Consider the following 16,336-nt stretch of genomic DNA (forward strand, 5'->3'; position numbering starts at 1 on the left):
CTTTATTTAATTTTTTCCATGTATTTTTAAAGGTGCACATATTAATCCTAAAGAAATATCAATATAATATCTGAACTTTCGACATCAAGATGGCTGCTACTGCTCGTGTTCTCGTGTACGGTGGAAAAGGAGCCCTTGGTTCACAATTAGTGAACTTTTTCAAAGCAAAGAATTGGGTAATAACTTCTATATACAATTGCTAACATAGCGATGTGACATGTGCTCCACCCGAGTCGTGGATGATGCCAAAAAAAATTAATAATAATTTATACTTGTCAGTTTTAACCCATTATATAGTAGGCTTAGTCCCAACTATTGCCATTTTTGCTGGATTTGTGGTGGTTATTTTGTTGTTGTTGTTGAATCTATCTTGTTTCCTGAGGATACTGACTTGTCTTGACTCGAGGATTACATGACAGGAAAAGCAAGAATGGAGGACAAATAACGTTGATAACTCGTACCGGGGGCAGTCATGTTATATGGACAGGAATTTAATAAAGATTACAGTCCTCAATAGCTCAAATATCAAATTTGGGTCAAGTTAAGACAAGTTCCACTTCCACTAACCTAACCGCAGCAGCGACCCCAATATAATACGTACTGTAACTGTGTACAGTATCCCACTAACCCAGCTCCAGCTTGCACTTTAAGTTTAAGTTATGAATTTAATTTTACAATTAGTTCCAACAGTTGCAGTCAAGAAGACCACCAGAGGGCCGAGGCGAGGGGGTACAAATCCACTCGGTCTCAGAGTGACAAAGGAGCACTGCCTGAGGCTAACAGGCTAAGTTGGAAACTGTGCAAAAAAAAAGAAAAGAAAGAAAAAAACCCACCTAGCTCCATTTTCATAGTGTGCATTGTTCACATGATTTAAATAATCAGCACCTGCACCAAGGTTCGAGATTGACCGACAAGTATGTCTAATTCCGCAAAAAACTTCTCATTTATAGTAATGACATTTGCTGGGTCAGTTTTTCGCTTCTTAGACAGACACCATTGATACATACGCCATTGCGACGTTTCCACCATTCTGGCTGAATGCAACTTCGACCCGGCCCAGTTCCCCCCGCATAAAAATGGTTAAATTTTTTCCAGCTTGGTTTTCAAACCAATCTGGAAAAAAATATATATACAGGATTAATCAGTAAACATTTTGACTCACCTCTTCCACTATTTCCTCCTGTTTTCTGGTTGTTTCCTCCACTTCTTTGCAGCGCTCCCCAATTCATCGCCGCCTTCGTTTGAAAAATGACGGCACGAACGTCTATGATGGCATGCCAAATGCTCATTCACAATATTACAAAGTTAAATTTAGTGCTCGAACAACTTACTAGTACTTCAGACAATAAATGTAAGTGTACTGATATAGTGATTGTATGGAGCATTTGGCTTGCCATAGCCGTTCGTGCGGTCATTTTTCAAACGAAGGTGGTGATGAATTGGGGAGTGTCGCAAAGAAGTTGAGGAAACAACCAGAAAACAGGAGGAAACAGTGGAAGAGGTGACTCAAAATGTTGACTGATTAATCCTGTATATATTTTTTTCCAGATTGGTTTGAAAACCAAGCTGGAAAAAATGATAACCATTTTTATGCGGGGGGAACTGGGTCGAAGTTGCGTTTCAGCCAGAACGGTGGAATCCGTCGCAATGGTGTATAATGGTGTCTGTCTAAAAATGAAAAACTGACCCAGCAAATGTCCTTACTATAAATGAGAAGTTTTTTGTGGAATTAGACATACTTGTCGGTCAAGGTTCGAGCGTGCGCAAAAGCATATCTAATGTTTAGGTTTCTACATAATACGTGTAAAACTTGTATCAATTTACATGTAGCCGGCAGTCAAAAATTTTGGACGGCATTGCCATTGTGGTTGAATCATGGGTGGCTTACATTTGTCAACCATAACTTTTTGCTGGATCATGCATGGACTTATCTTTATTTAATGTCTAGCCATATCATGTGTTGTACATCAATGCTCATAAGGCATTAAGAATTCAGTATCGCCAACAATAAGTGCCATGCACAGAGCAGCATTTTTAGGTGCATTATGGGGTATGTAGTATCAGGGGACAAACTTGCCCTGATTTTGACTGCATATGCACTCGGGGTCACATTCCATTTTTATCCAGGGATATTTTTTGTTGTTGAAAATTTCTTCACTTTTCATGATGTGACCAGCACATTGAAGCCTTGCAGTCGTAAACCATGACTTGTGACTGCAAATCAGTATGACATTAAAATTTTGAAATTTAAAACTCTTTTTTTTTGTTGTTGTTGAGGTCTGAGCAAAGAAAAAAGCAGCAGTGAAAGAAAAGCAGATGAAAATTGCATTGAATTGCATGGGAACTAAGACAACTGGAAGCGACAATGGCACTGAGGAATCCCACAGTGCATCTGTGACAGGGCAGAATTTTTCTGCGAATTGGCGACACCGAGAATTACATAATTAGCTCCCTAATGGGGAGGGTTCAGGGAGCTGGGAGGATGGAGTTTCCCCCATCCTGAGTAAAGCACAGAAGCTCTGACGTTCCTTTGTCATTGTTCCTTGTCCCCTCTCACTCCTCCTGCGTTTTCATACTTCTTTTTTTTTTTTTTTTTTTTTTTTTTACAGGAGGGGAAGGGTTACTGCCCCCTGGCTACATGGTTGTGCACTAGATGTGAAAAATTCTTTTTCAATGTGAGAAAATTATTTGAGAGATGCTGTACCTTGTTGCAGTATTTTGATGGAAGATTTGTTCCAGGTCTCATCACTGCACTGTGCTTTTAAATGTCCCTAGAAAAATACAAAGAAATCTTGTATGCCTAGAAAGTCAGGCCAGTAACAAAATATTGTGGCCATGAACGGTTTGATTTTGAAAGGGGCATTCATGCCAGTGCAAGGGGCATGGCGGCAAATTACTGATGTTGGGTATTTTGAGCGCTTAAATTAGCAAGGAAGGCTGCAGTAGAAATAGATCCTGCGAGATTCTAATATTATACATCTAAACAGACCTGGGCCATTTTACATTCTGATAAATAAGATTTGAATTTGTTTAGAGCCTATTTTGTCTATATAGACCTGGGTGTATGATAAAGAGATTAGTTATCCCTGTTTGTGACAGGGTGCCTATTTGTGGCACGGGTCATTTCATTCGTTGATGAAAAGACCCAGCCAGGTGCAAGAGTACCCTCACTTCCCATAACAGTTGCAAGTAACTCCCACTTTATCTATAGATAGGGGATAAGAATCATAGACTTTCAATATTTAAAAGAGGATACAAATCATTCCTTGTTCATAAAGATATACTATAAATTTGAAGTTTTATGCAGTGTACAAGCACCGCACTGTGATTACTCTTGCCTTCTTATATGTATTGTGCACTTTTTGTAGTATAGTTTTTCTTGTGTGTATTGCATCAATGTAACTATTCTTTGCTGTAGCATTTGGGATCAGCCATAGAAAGACCAATGGTCTATGTTGATCCCCCCACAAACTGAAATAGCTGTTTTTATGTTGTGTTTGTCTGTTGTAAAATCCTTGTAAGTTGGACTTATTTTTCTTGTATTGTTGCAATGTCCTACACTGTGTATGTATCGTTCCTGCATTTTGTAAATGCTTTTTATCAGGATGTGGAAAATAAATGAAATGAAATGAAATGAAATGAAAATAGGCACATACACACACACACACATGCAACTACCAGCAAGATAGGTCTACAGCATTTGTTATGATATATGATACATTGTATATGTCTACAGGCTCTTCTCTGACGTTACCATGAATGATTGAGTGGTTTTGAAATTTTATCACAAAAGTACATTTCAATCTAGATTTCACATTCTGTCTCTGTCTGTGCTATATATATTATTTTTATCTCTTGACTCATAATTATTCCTCTCAAAACCTGCACATATTTCTTCTTATTCAGTAGCACTGCCCAACACCCCTATGCAGTGGCCAACCAGACAGGGGGGTGCTAATGTGGATGGCACGGAGAGAACTGTCAGAAGTTATATTGCTTGTTCTTCAGTGCAGTGGATGACTGCAGGTGTAAAACATTTGAATATTAATGTCATGAAAAGTCATATTAGAAAAAGAAAACTGATGTTCACAATTTTAATAGCAATCTCACTCCTGCAAATATTTAGGTGATGGAGGAAGTTACAATGTTTGTTTAGTATTACTGCCTGTAAATGAGGCAGTATTTGATCAGATTCTATTGAGTTTGTTTTCTGAATTTCTACTGATACAGTGGGTTCTCTCAGCTGACCTGGCACCAAATGAGCAGGCAGATGCTAACATTATCATATCAGAGCTGAATGCATGGACGCAACAGTCGGAAGAGGTTTACTCCAAAGTGGAGGATGCCCTTTCTGGAGAAAAACTGGATGCCATCCTGTGCGTGGCCGGTGGCTGGGCTGGAGGCAGTGCAAAGTCTAAAGGTGCACAATTACCCCTTTTAGGGAACACGTTTTAGGGAACACGTTGATTATGCATAGTTGATTATGCAATGTTTTCCTTCATATAAATGTGGCACACTGAGTATGTTTGCATATAGTTTAAATCCCCAACAAGTCAATACAGTGTATTTTGTGTGATGTAGGCTGAAGACTTTATTTCCTCTTCCTTTATATATAGACTTTGTGATCTCTTATGCTAGTCTAGTAGTTTGATAGAATCCTCTCCCCTGTGTTTGTATGTGTGGGGTTTGTTCTGGGGGTTTTTTTTTTTTTTCTTTCTTTTTAGGTCTTAATCTAGTCTCTGTAGTGAAATAAGTTATTTAATGCCTCATATAACACACAGACACATTATAAATTGTAGTTAAATTCATCTTTCTTCTTATACTGCGGTTGTGCACAGTGCAAATAGACAATGTTTTGTGGTCTACCAATAATATTTGCATTGAAGAGGAGATATTTTGATACCATTGTATGGCAATGTTAGACCTATTCTAATTGGCACAGTATGAACAGTATGATCAGATCAGTATTAACTAATGACAGTAATGATGATGATGATGATGATGATGATGATGATGAGAAGAAAGAAGAGGGAGAAGGAGATTAAAAAAAGGAAGAGGAAGAAAAATATGACCTGGGTGTACTGTAAGTATGAATAATGATGCTCATTATTGTTAAAGGGATGGTACAGTTTGAGTTGAGATGGGGATTCAGGTTTCCAACATTTTTTGATGATGATTTTTTAGCTCACCTGAGCCAAAGGCTCAAGTGAGCTATTGCGATCGCCCTTCGTCCGGCGTCCGTCATGCGTCGTGCGTCGTGCGTCGTGCGTCGTCTGTCGTGCGTAAACTTTTTACATTTTCATCTTCTTCTTGAAAACCCCAAGACCGATTTTCATCAAACTTGGCAGGTAGCATCCCTAGGGGGTTAGGAACTCAATTTGTTAAAATGGGCACCATGCCCCACCCAGGGGGCCCCCAAGGGGGCCCAAACCCCCCAAAATTAAGGAATCTGTAAAAATCTTCTTCTCTAGAACCAGAAGTGAGCTAAGTTAATAGAGCTAAGTTAATAGAGCTAATAGAGCTAAGTTAAGTTAAGAGCTAAGTTAATACTATGAGTTAGTACATTGATGACTATAGTTTCAAGTTTGTTCATGGCAGGATCAGGGGTGTCCCCCTTGGGACCCAGGGGAGGGGGGTGGGGAGGGGTCCTAATGGGGCCTAAATTGTACATTTTCATCTTCTTCTTGAGAACCCCATGACCCATTTTCACCAAACTTGGCAGGTAGCATCCCTAGGGGGTTAGGATCTCATTTTGTTAAAATGGGCACCATGCCCCACCCAGGGGGCCCCCAGGGGGCCCAAACCCCCCAAAATTAAGGAATCTGTAAAAATCTTCTTCTCTAGAACCAGAAGTGATAGAGCTAAGTTAATACTATGAGTTAGTACATTGATGACTATAGTTTCAAGTTTGTTCATGGCAGAATCAGGGGTGTCCCCCTTGGGACCCAGGGGAGGGGGGTGGGGAGGGGTCCTAATGGGGCCTAAATTGTACATTTTCATCTTCTTCTTGAGAACCCCATGACCCATTTTCACCAAACTTGGCAGGTAGCATCCCTAGGGGGTTAGGATCTCATTTTGTTAAAATGGGCACCATGCCCCACCCAGGGGGCCCCCAGGGGGCCCAACCCCCCCCCCCCAAAAAAAATGAAGGAATCTTTAAAAATCTTCTCTAAGATAAGCTAAGATAATAGCATGAGTGAGTACATTAATGACTGTAGTTTCAAGTTTGTTCATTGCAGATCCAGGGGTGCCCCTCTTGGGGGCAGGGGGGGGGGGGGGGGTTGGGAAGGTGAAAATGGGGGCCTGAATTGTACATTTTCATCTTCTTCCTGAAAACCTCATGATGGATTTTTTTCAAACTTGGCAGGTAGCATCCCTAGGGGGTCAGGATCTCAATTTATCAAAGTGGGCACCATGCCCCACCCAGTGGGCCCCAGGGGGCCCCAATGCCCCCAAAATAAGGAATCTTTAAAAATTTTGGACCTTATTGTACATTTTCATGTTCTACTTGAGAATGCCTGGTCAAATTTTAGTAAAGCTGTGAATAATTTAGATTAGTGACTGCGTGAAAGGTGAACTTGCGATACTCAGGTGAGCGCTAGACCCGCGGGTCTCTTGTTTTTTTTTAGATATTGAAAAACCTCTTGAAATAAAGAGAATATAATTTCAAGAGGAATTCAAAGTATATTTGGTGAAAATTGGTTTTGAAATGGCTGAGATAAACAAAACAATTTGATTCTAATAAATGGAGGGACCCACCTTTCATGAGAATCGCTCTGATTTACTTTGTTTTTTGATGTCTCACCCATTTCAGAATGGATTTTCATCAAATAAACTTTGAATTCCTCTTAAAATTGTACTCTCTGTAACACTTCTTGAAGTGCTTTTTAAACCCATTGAGGACGGACTGATTTTGATACAACATGCATTTCCCATAGACCCCTGCCGGAGTATACTCAGGACTCATCCTCAACGGGTTAAGTATCTTGTGAAAAATTAGAAGCTGAATCCTCACCTCAACCAATACTTTAACCTTCCTTAACCTTTTGAATAAAGTGTAAGGTATAACTTACAGACATAAAGTGAATGACCAAAGATTCTCTTTGTCATATTGTGTAGACCTTGTGAAAAATGCTGACCTCATGTTCAAGCAGAGCTGCTGGACTTCCACCATCTCAGCCGGCCTGGCCGCACGCCACCTTAAAGAAGGTGGGCTGCTACAGCTGACAGGAGCTTCACCTGCTCTGGACGGCACACCAGGTATTGAGAAGCAATAACTCCTGGGTCAAGTCCATTGATAGTTAACAGTTCCGAGCCACTACACCATGTTATGCCTGTCACATGTTTCTGTTATGAGAAAAACATTTACTTTAATCTGGCCTATCATATGGAATATTTGCTGTTTGTAATGTAAATAATGTTTTATTGCACAGTTACTTGGTAGTGTCCTTATAGACACTATGGGTGACTGTCTAACTCTTTGCGCTTTTAAGCTCTGAACCGATCTGGTTGTGTGATAAAGCCCTCTCATGACACACAGGAAATTAAATTAGCAAGAACTACGAATGAAGCAAAAAAAAAAAAAGAATTTCCACCTCAGAAAGTTTAACCCTATTTTAACTGGGCTAATTAAGACCAAGTTTTTACTTGGGGGGGGGGGGTCAATTTGACCCCCCCCCCCCTTCAGATCACGGTTGCCGATGGCGCGATCGCCCCAAAATTTTGCCTGAAGATAGAGCCGGATGTCAACTACAAGATTACATGGTCATACAATAGAAAAGTATTGATTTTCTATTTTTAGTATATTAATTATGTAAATTAATGCATGAAATTTGTATTTTCACCTGTAACTCCATTAAAAAGACTGAAGGATTGCTAAATTTTTGTTTGAGAATTCCTTAAGAAACAGCAAACAATTTCCTTGCAAAAAAAAATAGCACAATCAAAATCAATTTCTTTTGTTTTTTATTGTTTTTAAAATTTCTTATGTATTTTATTGTTTTTTGACCATTTGTTTTTTTATTGGTTTTTGATCAAATTTTGTTGCAGGCACTTTTTCAAGCTGATCTACATTAGAATTAATTAATCTTGATGATTAAAAGTGAAAATAATCTAATTTATATCAATTTAAAAAAAAAAACAACCCACAATTTGCATTATATTGCACACGATATCGTGAATTTGAGCTGTTTTTGGGTTGACATGCATATGCAAATTATTAGTCAGGGGGTCAATTTGACCCCCCCCCCCCCCCCCGTTAAAATTAAGCCTCTCATACAAATTGGCTATTAACTACAACAACAATACAGTAGCATCTGTCAAACCATAAAATGCACAAAGAATACTTTTGAGTTGGAATGTAGGAGCCACTTTTGGGCATTTAACCTGATGCCTTGGGATGGACTAATGTAGCGTACAATAACTACCACTAGAGCAGTTAAATACATTTGGAGCTGCAATGTTTGAGGTCTGTCAGGTGTATAAGACTTTGTGTTTTAGGACAGAGAGTGCTCAAACTTTGCTGAGATGCCACAGAATGAGAGGTAGCTGTAAGATCACCCGTACCCCTTAGAAGAAATGAAGGAAAATAATAAACAAATACATAAATGGATGCATTCAATTCATAAGTAAGTACAAAAGTAACCACAAATGAAGATGGTGGGCAGATGCAATGTTGGTGGCATGATTCTTCAATCTGCACTTTGATTTAATACTCTTATGATTTCCACTCCCAGTACTCGAGTCTTTGTTGTCAGACGTTGGTTGCTGTCCTTCGGCAGAGTGGCCAAATGTGTCTGCGTACGTGTTATCAGACGCTGAGAACTGCCCACCGAGTTATTAGTACAACTTGTAATCTAATCGGGAGCCTTTACACTTGTACCTCTTGCAAGGAATGCATGATGTTTCCTTCCATAGCTTATCCTTGAGACATTTAACTCTTTATGTGCCATGGTGGAAACTGCCTGTTTGCCACATTATTCTGAGACACAAACTTAGTCATGCTTTGAGAAAACATTCTGGTTTTCAAATTTATGTTACTCCTATAGATTTCTGTTAAGCTTGACAAATAGTGAGGAAAACTGTAGAGAAAATGCCCAGCTTTGCTTTGATGTAAATTTTATGACAAGTCTATGATTTTTTTTCTTTCAAATCACCAGTAGCTACATTACTGTAAAAGCATGACTTTTTTGTACACAAAACAGTGACAGAAACTTCGATTTTACGTGCAAATCCAGTAAGGAACACCGCTTAATCAATCACCACATAAAATGCAAGTTGTATGCGAAAGGAACGAAAGTGTGAGAAACACTTTCAATGCGCTGTCGCATTTGGCGATTTATTGATCGGTTTGGGCGGGTTTGTGCGTTTGAGCAGAATATGCGAAGTTGGCACGCCGTCGACTGACTCAGACGTGCAAACGTGGCACATAAAGAGTTAATCGGCAGCATAATGGAAGATGAAATATGTAAATTTGTCTTGAAAGCATATGCAGTAGAATTGGCTGTGATTCAGTGATACTTTGTGTTAAAGATAAAAGGTTGGGGGACCTGAAATAATCTGTCATTCTCTGGTTCTCAAACAGGTATGATGGGTTATGGAATGGCCAAAGCAGCTGTCCATCAACTGACCAAAGGACTTGGGATGGAGAACAGTGGGCTTCCGACTGGCTCAACTGCTGTTGCAATTTTGCCGTGAGTTGAATAGGAGGAGTTTGAAAAGATTAGGGGAAATGATTCACACAGCAGACTCGATCAGGTGTGAACAGGCATGAAGACTCATGCATACTATATATATTTGATTCTATATCTTGGGTGAGCCCTGTATTTCTCCTTTTAATCATCTCTTGCCTTTGAATGTACAGGAACAATAATTCCTCAAGTGGACTAGCATTATGATATGTTATCACTGTTGAGGAGAATTATGCATCTGACTTGTGCCAGTTGTGTCATTGCAATATTGCCTTTCCCTTTCTTCACGAAAGTCAAAGCCTTCAAAAAGAAATACAACTGTCACTGCAGCTCAAAATCACCACTTATTTACTCTATATGCCACATATTTTGCAAGCATGATATTTCATAAATTGGGACTTGTGTGGAGGCAATTCCGTGCAGAGTTGACTTTGTGAGTGAGCAACACAGTTGCCAAACATGTCCTGCCTTCTATATGAAATAAGAGTTATTTAAAGTGATGGTATAGTATTGGTTGAGGTGAGAATTCAGCTTTTAACTCTTTGCGAGATACTTAGAAATCACTTCATGAATTGTTGAAAAACATACAATTCTAAGAGGAATTCAAACTTTATTTGGTGAAAATTGGTTTTGAAATGGCTGAGATATCCAAAAACAAAGTAAAAACAAAGCAATCCCAATAAAAGTTGGGTCCCACCTTTTATTATACCCCCGCCACACATAGTGGGAAGGGGGTATATAGGAATCACCGTGATGTTGGTCGGGCGGGCGGTCGGTCTGTTGCAAAATCTTGCGTCGCGAACTCCTCCTACAGTTTTGAAGCAATATACAAAATGAAACTTAGGGTAAATGATGATATTGAGGTATAGATGTGCAAGACATGTTTTTTGTGTTTGTCGGACAATGCGTTGCCATGGTAACCATAATTTTACCAAAACCTTGTGGATTGAATAACTTCCATAATATTTAAGCAATCAATTTCAAAATTGGTATCTGTGATGATCTATAGGTGTAGTTATGCAAGACACTCTTTGTGTTTGTACTTGACAAAGCGTTGCCATGGTAACCGCATGTTTTCTTCGAAATCTTGTGGAGTGAACAACTTCCACAGTTTTGAAGCAATTGATATCAAATTTGGTAGCCATTGTGGCCTTGAGGCATAGATGTGGAACACATAATTTTTGTGTTTGTCGGACAAAGCATTGCCATGGTAACCATAATTTTACCAAAACCTTGTGGATTGAATAACTTCCACATCATTCAAGCAATTAAGGTCAAATTTAGTATGTATGATGATTGGGAGGTGTAGTTATGCCAGACACCAATGTGTTAATATAAGAAAAATGCGTTGCCATGGTAACCACTCATTTTTGTGTCAAATTGAACCATTTAATCTATGAAGGTAAAATTTGGTGTGTATGATGCTCTTTAAGTGTAGTTTTGCAAAATGTCCTTTGTATTTTTATTGGACAATGCGTTGCCATGGTAACCGCATGTTGTTGTTTTTTTTTAATCGTGTAGAGTGAACTTCTTCCACAGTTTTCAAGCAATTGAAACCAAATTTAGTAGGCATTATGGCCCTGAGGTATAGATGTGGAATGCATAATTTTTGTGTTTGTCACACAAACCGTTGCCATGGTAACCACAATTTTACCAAAACCTTGCAGATCGAATAACTTTTTCATCATTCAAGCAATTAAAGTCAAATATAGTACCCCGGTATGAATCATGATCTAGAAGTGTAGTTTTGCAAGAACCAATGTCAGTGTGTTAGTTTAAGGAAAATGTGTTGCCATGGTAACCACTCATTTTTGTATCAAAATAAACCATTCAAGCTACACGTTATATGAAGGTCAAATTTGGTGTGTATGATGGTCTTTAAGTGTAGTGATGCTGGGGGGAAGCATGTTTCCATTTGCTGTAAGTTTTATACTCAGTGTCAACTCTGTAATTGTACAGTAAACTAAAATTATTCTGTTTCCAATTTGACAAGTGCACAAACTTGGTATCAACGTCATTGCCGTCATGACATCACATACTATAAAGCAACACTAGGGGCGGGGGTATTAATCACCTTCAGTGATAATTCTAGTTAGTATTGTTTTGTTTTTGATATCTCAGCCATTTCAAAACCAATTTTCATCAAATAAACTTTGAATTCCTCTTAGACTTTTATGCCCTTTCATATTTCATAAGAGATATTTCATTGTCTTAAAAAAAAAGAAAAAATCATCAATAGACTTTGGAAACATCAAGCCCCATCATAACCAAAACTGTACCATCCCTTTAACAAGAGATGACAATTATTTCTAGACTTTCTCCCCTTTCCTCCACAGTGTCACTCTGGATACTCCCATGAACAGGAAATTCATGGCCAATGCCGACTTCTCCTCATGGACGACCCTGGAGTATGTGGCGGAGTAAGTAACATCAATACAACGACAGACAGAATCTTTAGTGGGGGCCCTCAATGCTTGCCTGATTTTCCTCAGTTCTGAGATTTCTCCAATGTTTAGTTTTAGATTGTGGTCTTCAGTCACTAAGTATAATGTGAGACTCATTGGAATGCTGTATATTCTTTTTATCAGCTAAAGGATCCTGGGGCAAAGCTCCCCAAACAGTATTTTTTCAGTGAGCCTGATTATTTGGAAGATTTAAGCAGTTGTAGTATTATCAAAAATATACTCAAACAATAAGAAATATACTCAAACAAAACAAATTGCTCACAGAATTGATGGATTTTATAATTTCCAAAAATGCCACCATCAATTGTTCACTGTTTTTTCTTCACAGAAATTTTAGCCATGCATCAGCTATTTTATTAGCATGTGTTTTTAAAGCAAAAACAGACAAACAAAAGTCTTCCATGGTATAGAGGTCCCCTGTAAACTGGAATTTCTCTCCAAAAAAAAGTCTGTTGCCCTCACATGTGAATTCTGACATATTCTGCATCAAAACTTTGTGGATGAGGATTTCATACACACACAGAGATACACACAAGCATGCATATGATGCTCATGTGCTCTCTCTTTCTCTTTGTAGACTCCTCTTTAGGTGGTCGCAGGGTGAGGAACGTCCAGCGTCTGGCTCTCTTGTCCAGCTCATTACCAAAGCAGGGAACACTGAACTGGTCGTGTCTTAAGAAATGATCCCAAGCTGTGCATCCGGTGTGTCTGCCACCTCCACTCCATGCAACTGAGCGTGTCTCCCTTCCAAGTACCATTGTTACCTCTGACGTTCAACTTGTACGATGTCTGTCGGTAATAGTCATGTCAGTATTTTCATAATGGAGAGTCTACATTTTGGTTTCATCTGTGCAAATGGGCGTGTTTTTTTCTTTTCAAGTACTACTGTTAGCTCTGATGGTCAACTGTTGTGATGTTTGTGGATGATGGTTATTTTGGTATTGTCAAAGTTAGAATCCACAGTTGTATTTTAAGACACAGTAGAGGTCATGAACCTTATGTGTAGAAAGTATGATATTTATGATCCACCAGAGGCAAAGTCTCTCATCTGTTGATGTGCAAATGCACAAGTGCTGATTATAAGAATGTAGTTCATGACCCAGTCAACTTAGAAAAGATTTGACATATGTGTTCAAGGTAAAGTGGGCAGAGAATATGAATAGTAAATGTAGCAGTTGCTATTACGTGTGTTGTATTAACCCCTGTGGAACACTGGGTCTTTAAAGGTTACCTGTGTTGTACGTTTAAATATTGTATGTGTGTTTTAGGATGGAACATGGCTAATCAAATTGTGTGGAATTGGTTTTTGATGCATTATATGATTTGATTTTAAATCATTTTTAATTACGAGTTGAAATGCATGAACACAAGCTATGACTTGTGTCAGTGGGGAAGACTGTCAAATTTGATCACAAAGATGGGTATCAAATAACATTATCACTATGTGATAGAAATCTGAAGATGCTGCTATCTGTTCAGATATGTATTTTGATTGTTCATTCCAGAGGTACACATTATTTTCTATTGATAAACTTTTATTTTTTCAGCATAGGTACTTTTGAGTGTTGTGGTTGCTACATATATGATTGCAGTGGAGAACAGATTTTGTAGAAGTTTATCTGCAGACCGTATGCTCTGCAAGGTGTAGCTTATTTAGTGACACAAAGTAATCAGTTGTTCCAAATTTGAAGAAAAAAAATGCTTATTTTTTAGCCAGGGCTATGTTTTTCCAAAGATATAATCGATTTTAAATTTCCTGAACACAAAGGCTGCCATAGACTTATGATAGAAATCAACTTTATAACCAATTTTAACTCTTCATAAAACAGGGTCCAGATCTCACGATGTCTGATTGCATTGCCAAATTTCCATGTAAATCGATACCTTCCCTTTAAAAGAAAATCAGATAAGATGGAAAATTTCTTGCAGTTATTGTGACTTCTCAGGCTCTTCTTACTTGCAAGTTTAATGAGATGCGAGATCCCACAGAGGTTAAAGAGCCATTCATTGTTGTGAAATTCAAACAGAAATCTCGAGTACTGTATACGTAAGCTGTTTTCGCAAGGGTGTAATTTTCGCAAATTTCGCATATCACAGTTGGACCGCAAATTTAACTACATGCGAAAATGTCACCATAAAGGTAGTAGTGCGCTTATAGAGGCCTCTGTGTCAATTTGTGAAAACAACATTTCACAAAAATGTTCGTGACCTCATTTGCAAAAATATCTGTATGCGAAAATAACAGCATGTACAGTAAAAGATAAGATGTGTCCTGTTTGAAGGGATAAATACAGAAATTGGGTTAGAGGTCCTGCAAAACTCTCTGTACAGTTTACATTTGATGTACAGATTGCAAATTTGCAACAGAAGAATGCATGAATTCCAGTTGTTACCTAATTGTACATTTACAATGTCCCTATTTCAGATGCTTATCTTAACAAGTATTCAGTACAAATTGTATCAAAAGGATTTTTAATCAGTTGAGGACGAGCCGATTATATCGTAACATGCACTTACAATTGACACCTGTGCAAGTATACTCAGGACTACGCTGTAGTCTTTGATGGGTTGGCAAAGCAGCACTAGAACATGTCTGATTGACAGTAAAATCAAGAAGTGCAGACAATCATGCCCAAGTGTCTCTTACCAGGTGTGTTGATGTGAAGGCTCAAATCTGCTTGCCATTTCCATTTTAAAAAATTGTCAAGCACAATCTATTTGCACTATATGTAATGTATTCTTGTTCACGTTATAGCTGCAATGCATGTTACATGTCCCTGTGTATTCAATCTCTGTTTTAGAACCAGCTTCATTTGCATTCTATTTTTGTTCAATCTCTTGTGCACCTCTGAAATGACATGTTTCTTTTCCTAATAATTTCTGTTTTGTATTATGTTTTATTTTAATACCCCGTAATCATTTGATGGCAGCACTGTATTCGATTGCACATCTTACTGTGCCCTTTGCAGCCATTGGAAACTGTCAATCATGGAATAGTGAGCCTCGTAGATTGCCCTATGTTGGAGAGATTCATGTTGTATGAATGCTATTCATATCTCTATCCCCTTAATATGAAATCATGTCGCCAAATGGAAATCACTAATAAACCATGCATTTTCAATGCCAAATGTGTGTTTCAGTGACCAGTCGTCTAAAGTAAAATTTCATTCCCTTGGTACTGTGCTTGTGTTCCTGTCAGGCATATGAAGGGAACGGATTCACATAATTTATGCATGTATTAAAAAGAAAACAACATATACAACCTGTATTTACTTGTACATACACACACACATACAATGATACATACATGTGTGGGTATATATATTGTATAAGAATGTAGAGGCACATATACTCGTAATGTGCTTGACAGCATAGAGTACATGTACAACTAATGAGATTGCCATCCAAAAAGAATTTCCATTTACAGCAACAACCAACCTTTCATAAATTTATCTCTAGCAGCTCCTCTGTCATACTTATAATATTAGGGTGGGGGGTCAGTTTCACTAATCTGCATCTGCACACACATCAAGCGCTGGACTGCTCTGTGGGCAAGGAAGCCTGTGGAAACATCCAACCAATTCTTGATGGCTGTTATGGACATCGCCCAGACAGATGGAGGGTTGTGCAAATGTGTGGAAGAACAAGGATATGAAAGATGCAGCAATAGTGATAAGTACCAATAGGTCTGATTTTTTTTACAGATGGGAAAACAAACAGAGGGACAACCTGAATGTATCTCCTGCACCCTTCGGCCAGGAGGAATAAACAATCCTGTTACATAATGTGGTTAGATCAAGAAGTCATTTATTGCACATCATACAAAAAGATAGACTTAGCCCTGTTGCAATGCCTACAATTATTTCAGTCACCATGGCAACAAGTAGAAATCCCACATGATAATTGATTGTTGCAGTGATAACAGTAGATGCCATTATCACAAATTCTCATGGTATGGTATATCTTTCTCACAACGATCTCTTCAGGATTGAAATGAAAATGCTTGCATTGCATGAAATGTTGCAGATTTACAAACTGTCTGCATAACCTGCATATCATCACTGGGGTGACAAGACCTCGTATTTGAAATTTTGGTAAAAATGACTTTCGGATTCATGGTCAGATAATCAGTTGAGTGATGCCCTGTCCAAATCCTAGCTGTCTTACCCCAAAAATGAAGCC

The 16,336-nt window shown here is 38.5% G+C and overlaps 1 protein-coding gene across 1 annotated transcript; it reads left to right on the forward strand.

The window, feature by feature from the left end:
• The first annotated feature begins 89 nt into the window (after positions 1–89).
• Positions 90–15,290, forward strand: LOC140241603 (dihydropteridine reductase-like). Its single transcript, XM_072321338.1, has 6 exons — positions 90–176; positions 4,231–4,420; positions 7,120–7,260; positions 9,584–9,692; positions 12,026–12,109; positions 12,732–15,290. Exons 1-6 carry the CDS (start codon positions 90–92, stop codon positions 12,829–12,831), a joined length of 711 nt encoding a protein of 236 aa, XP_072177439.1. The 3' UTR covers positions 12,832–15,290.
• Positions 15,291–16,336: the final 1,046 nt, after the last annotated feature.

This window comes from Diadema setosum, chromosome 18, assembly GCF_964275005.1.
Source record: "Diadema setosum chromosome 18, eeDiaSeto1, whole genome shotgun sequence".
Lineage (NCBI taxonomy): Eukaryota > Metazoa > Echinodermata > Echinoidea > Diadematoida > Diadematidae > Diadema > Diadema setosum.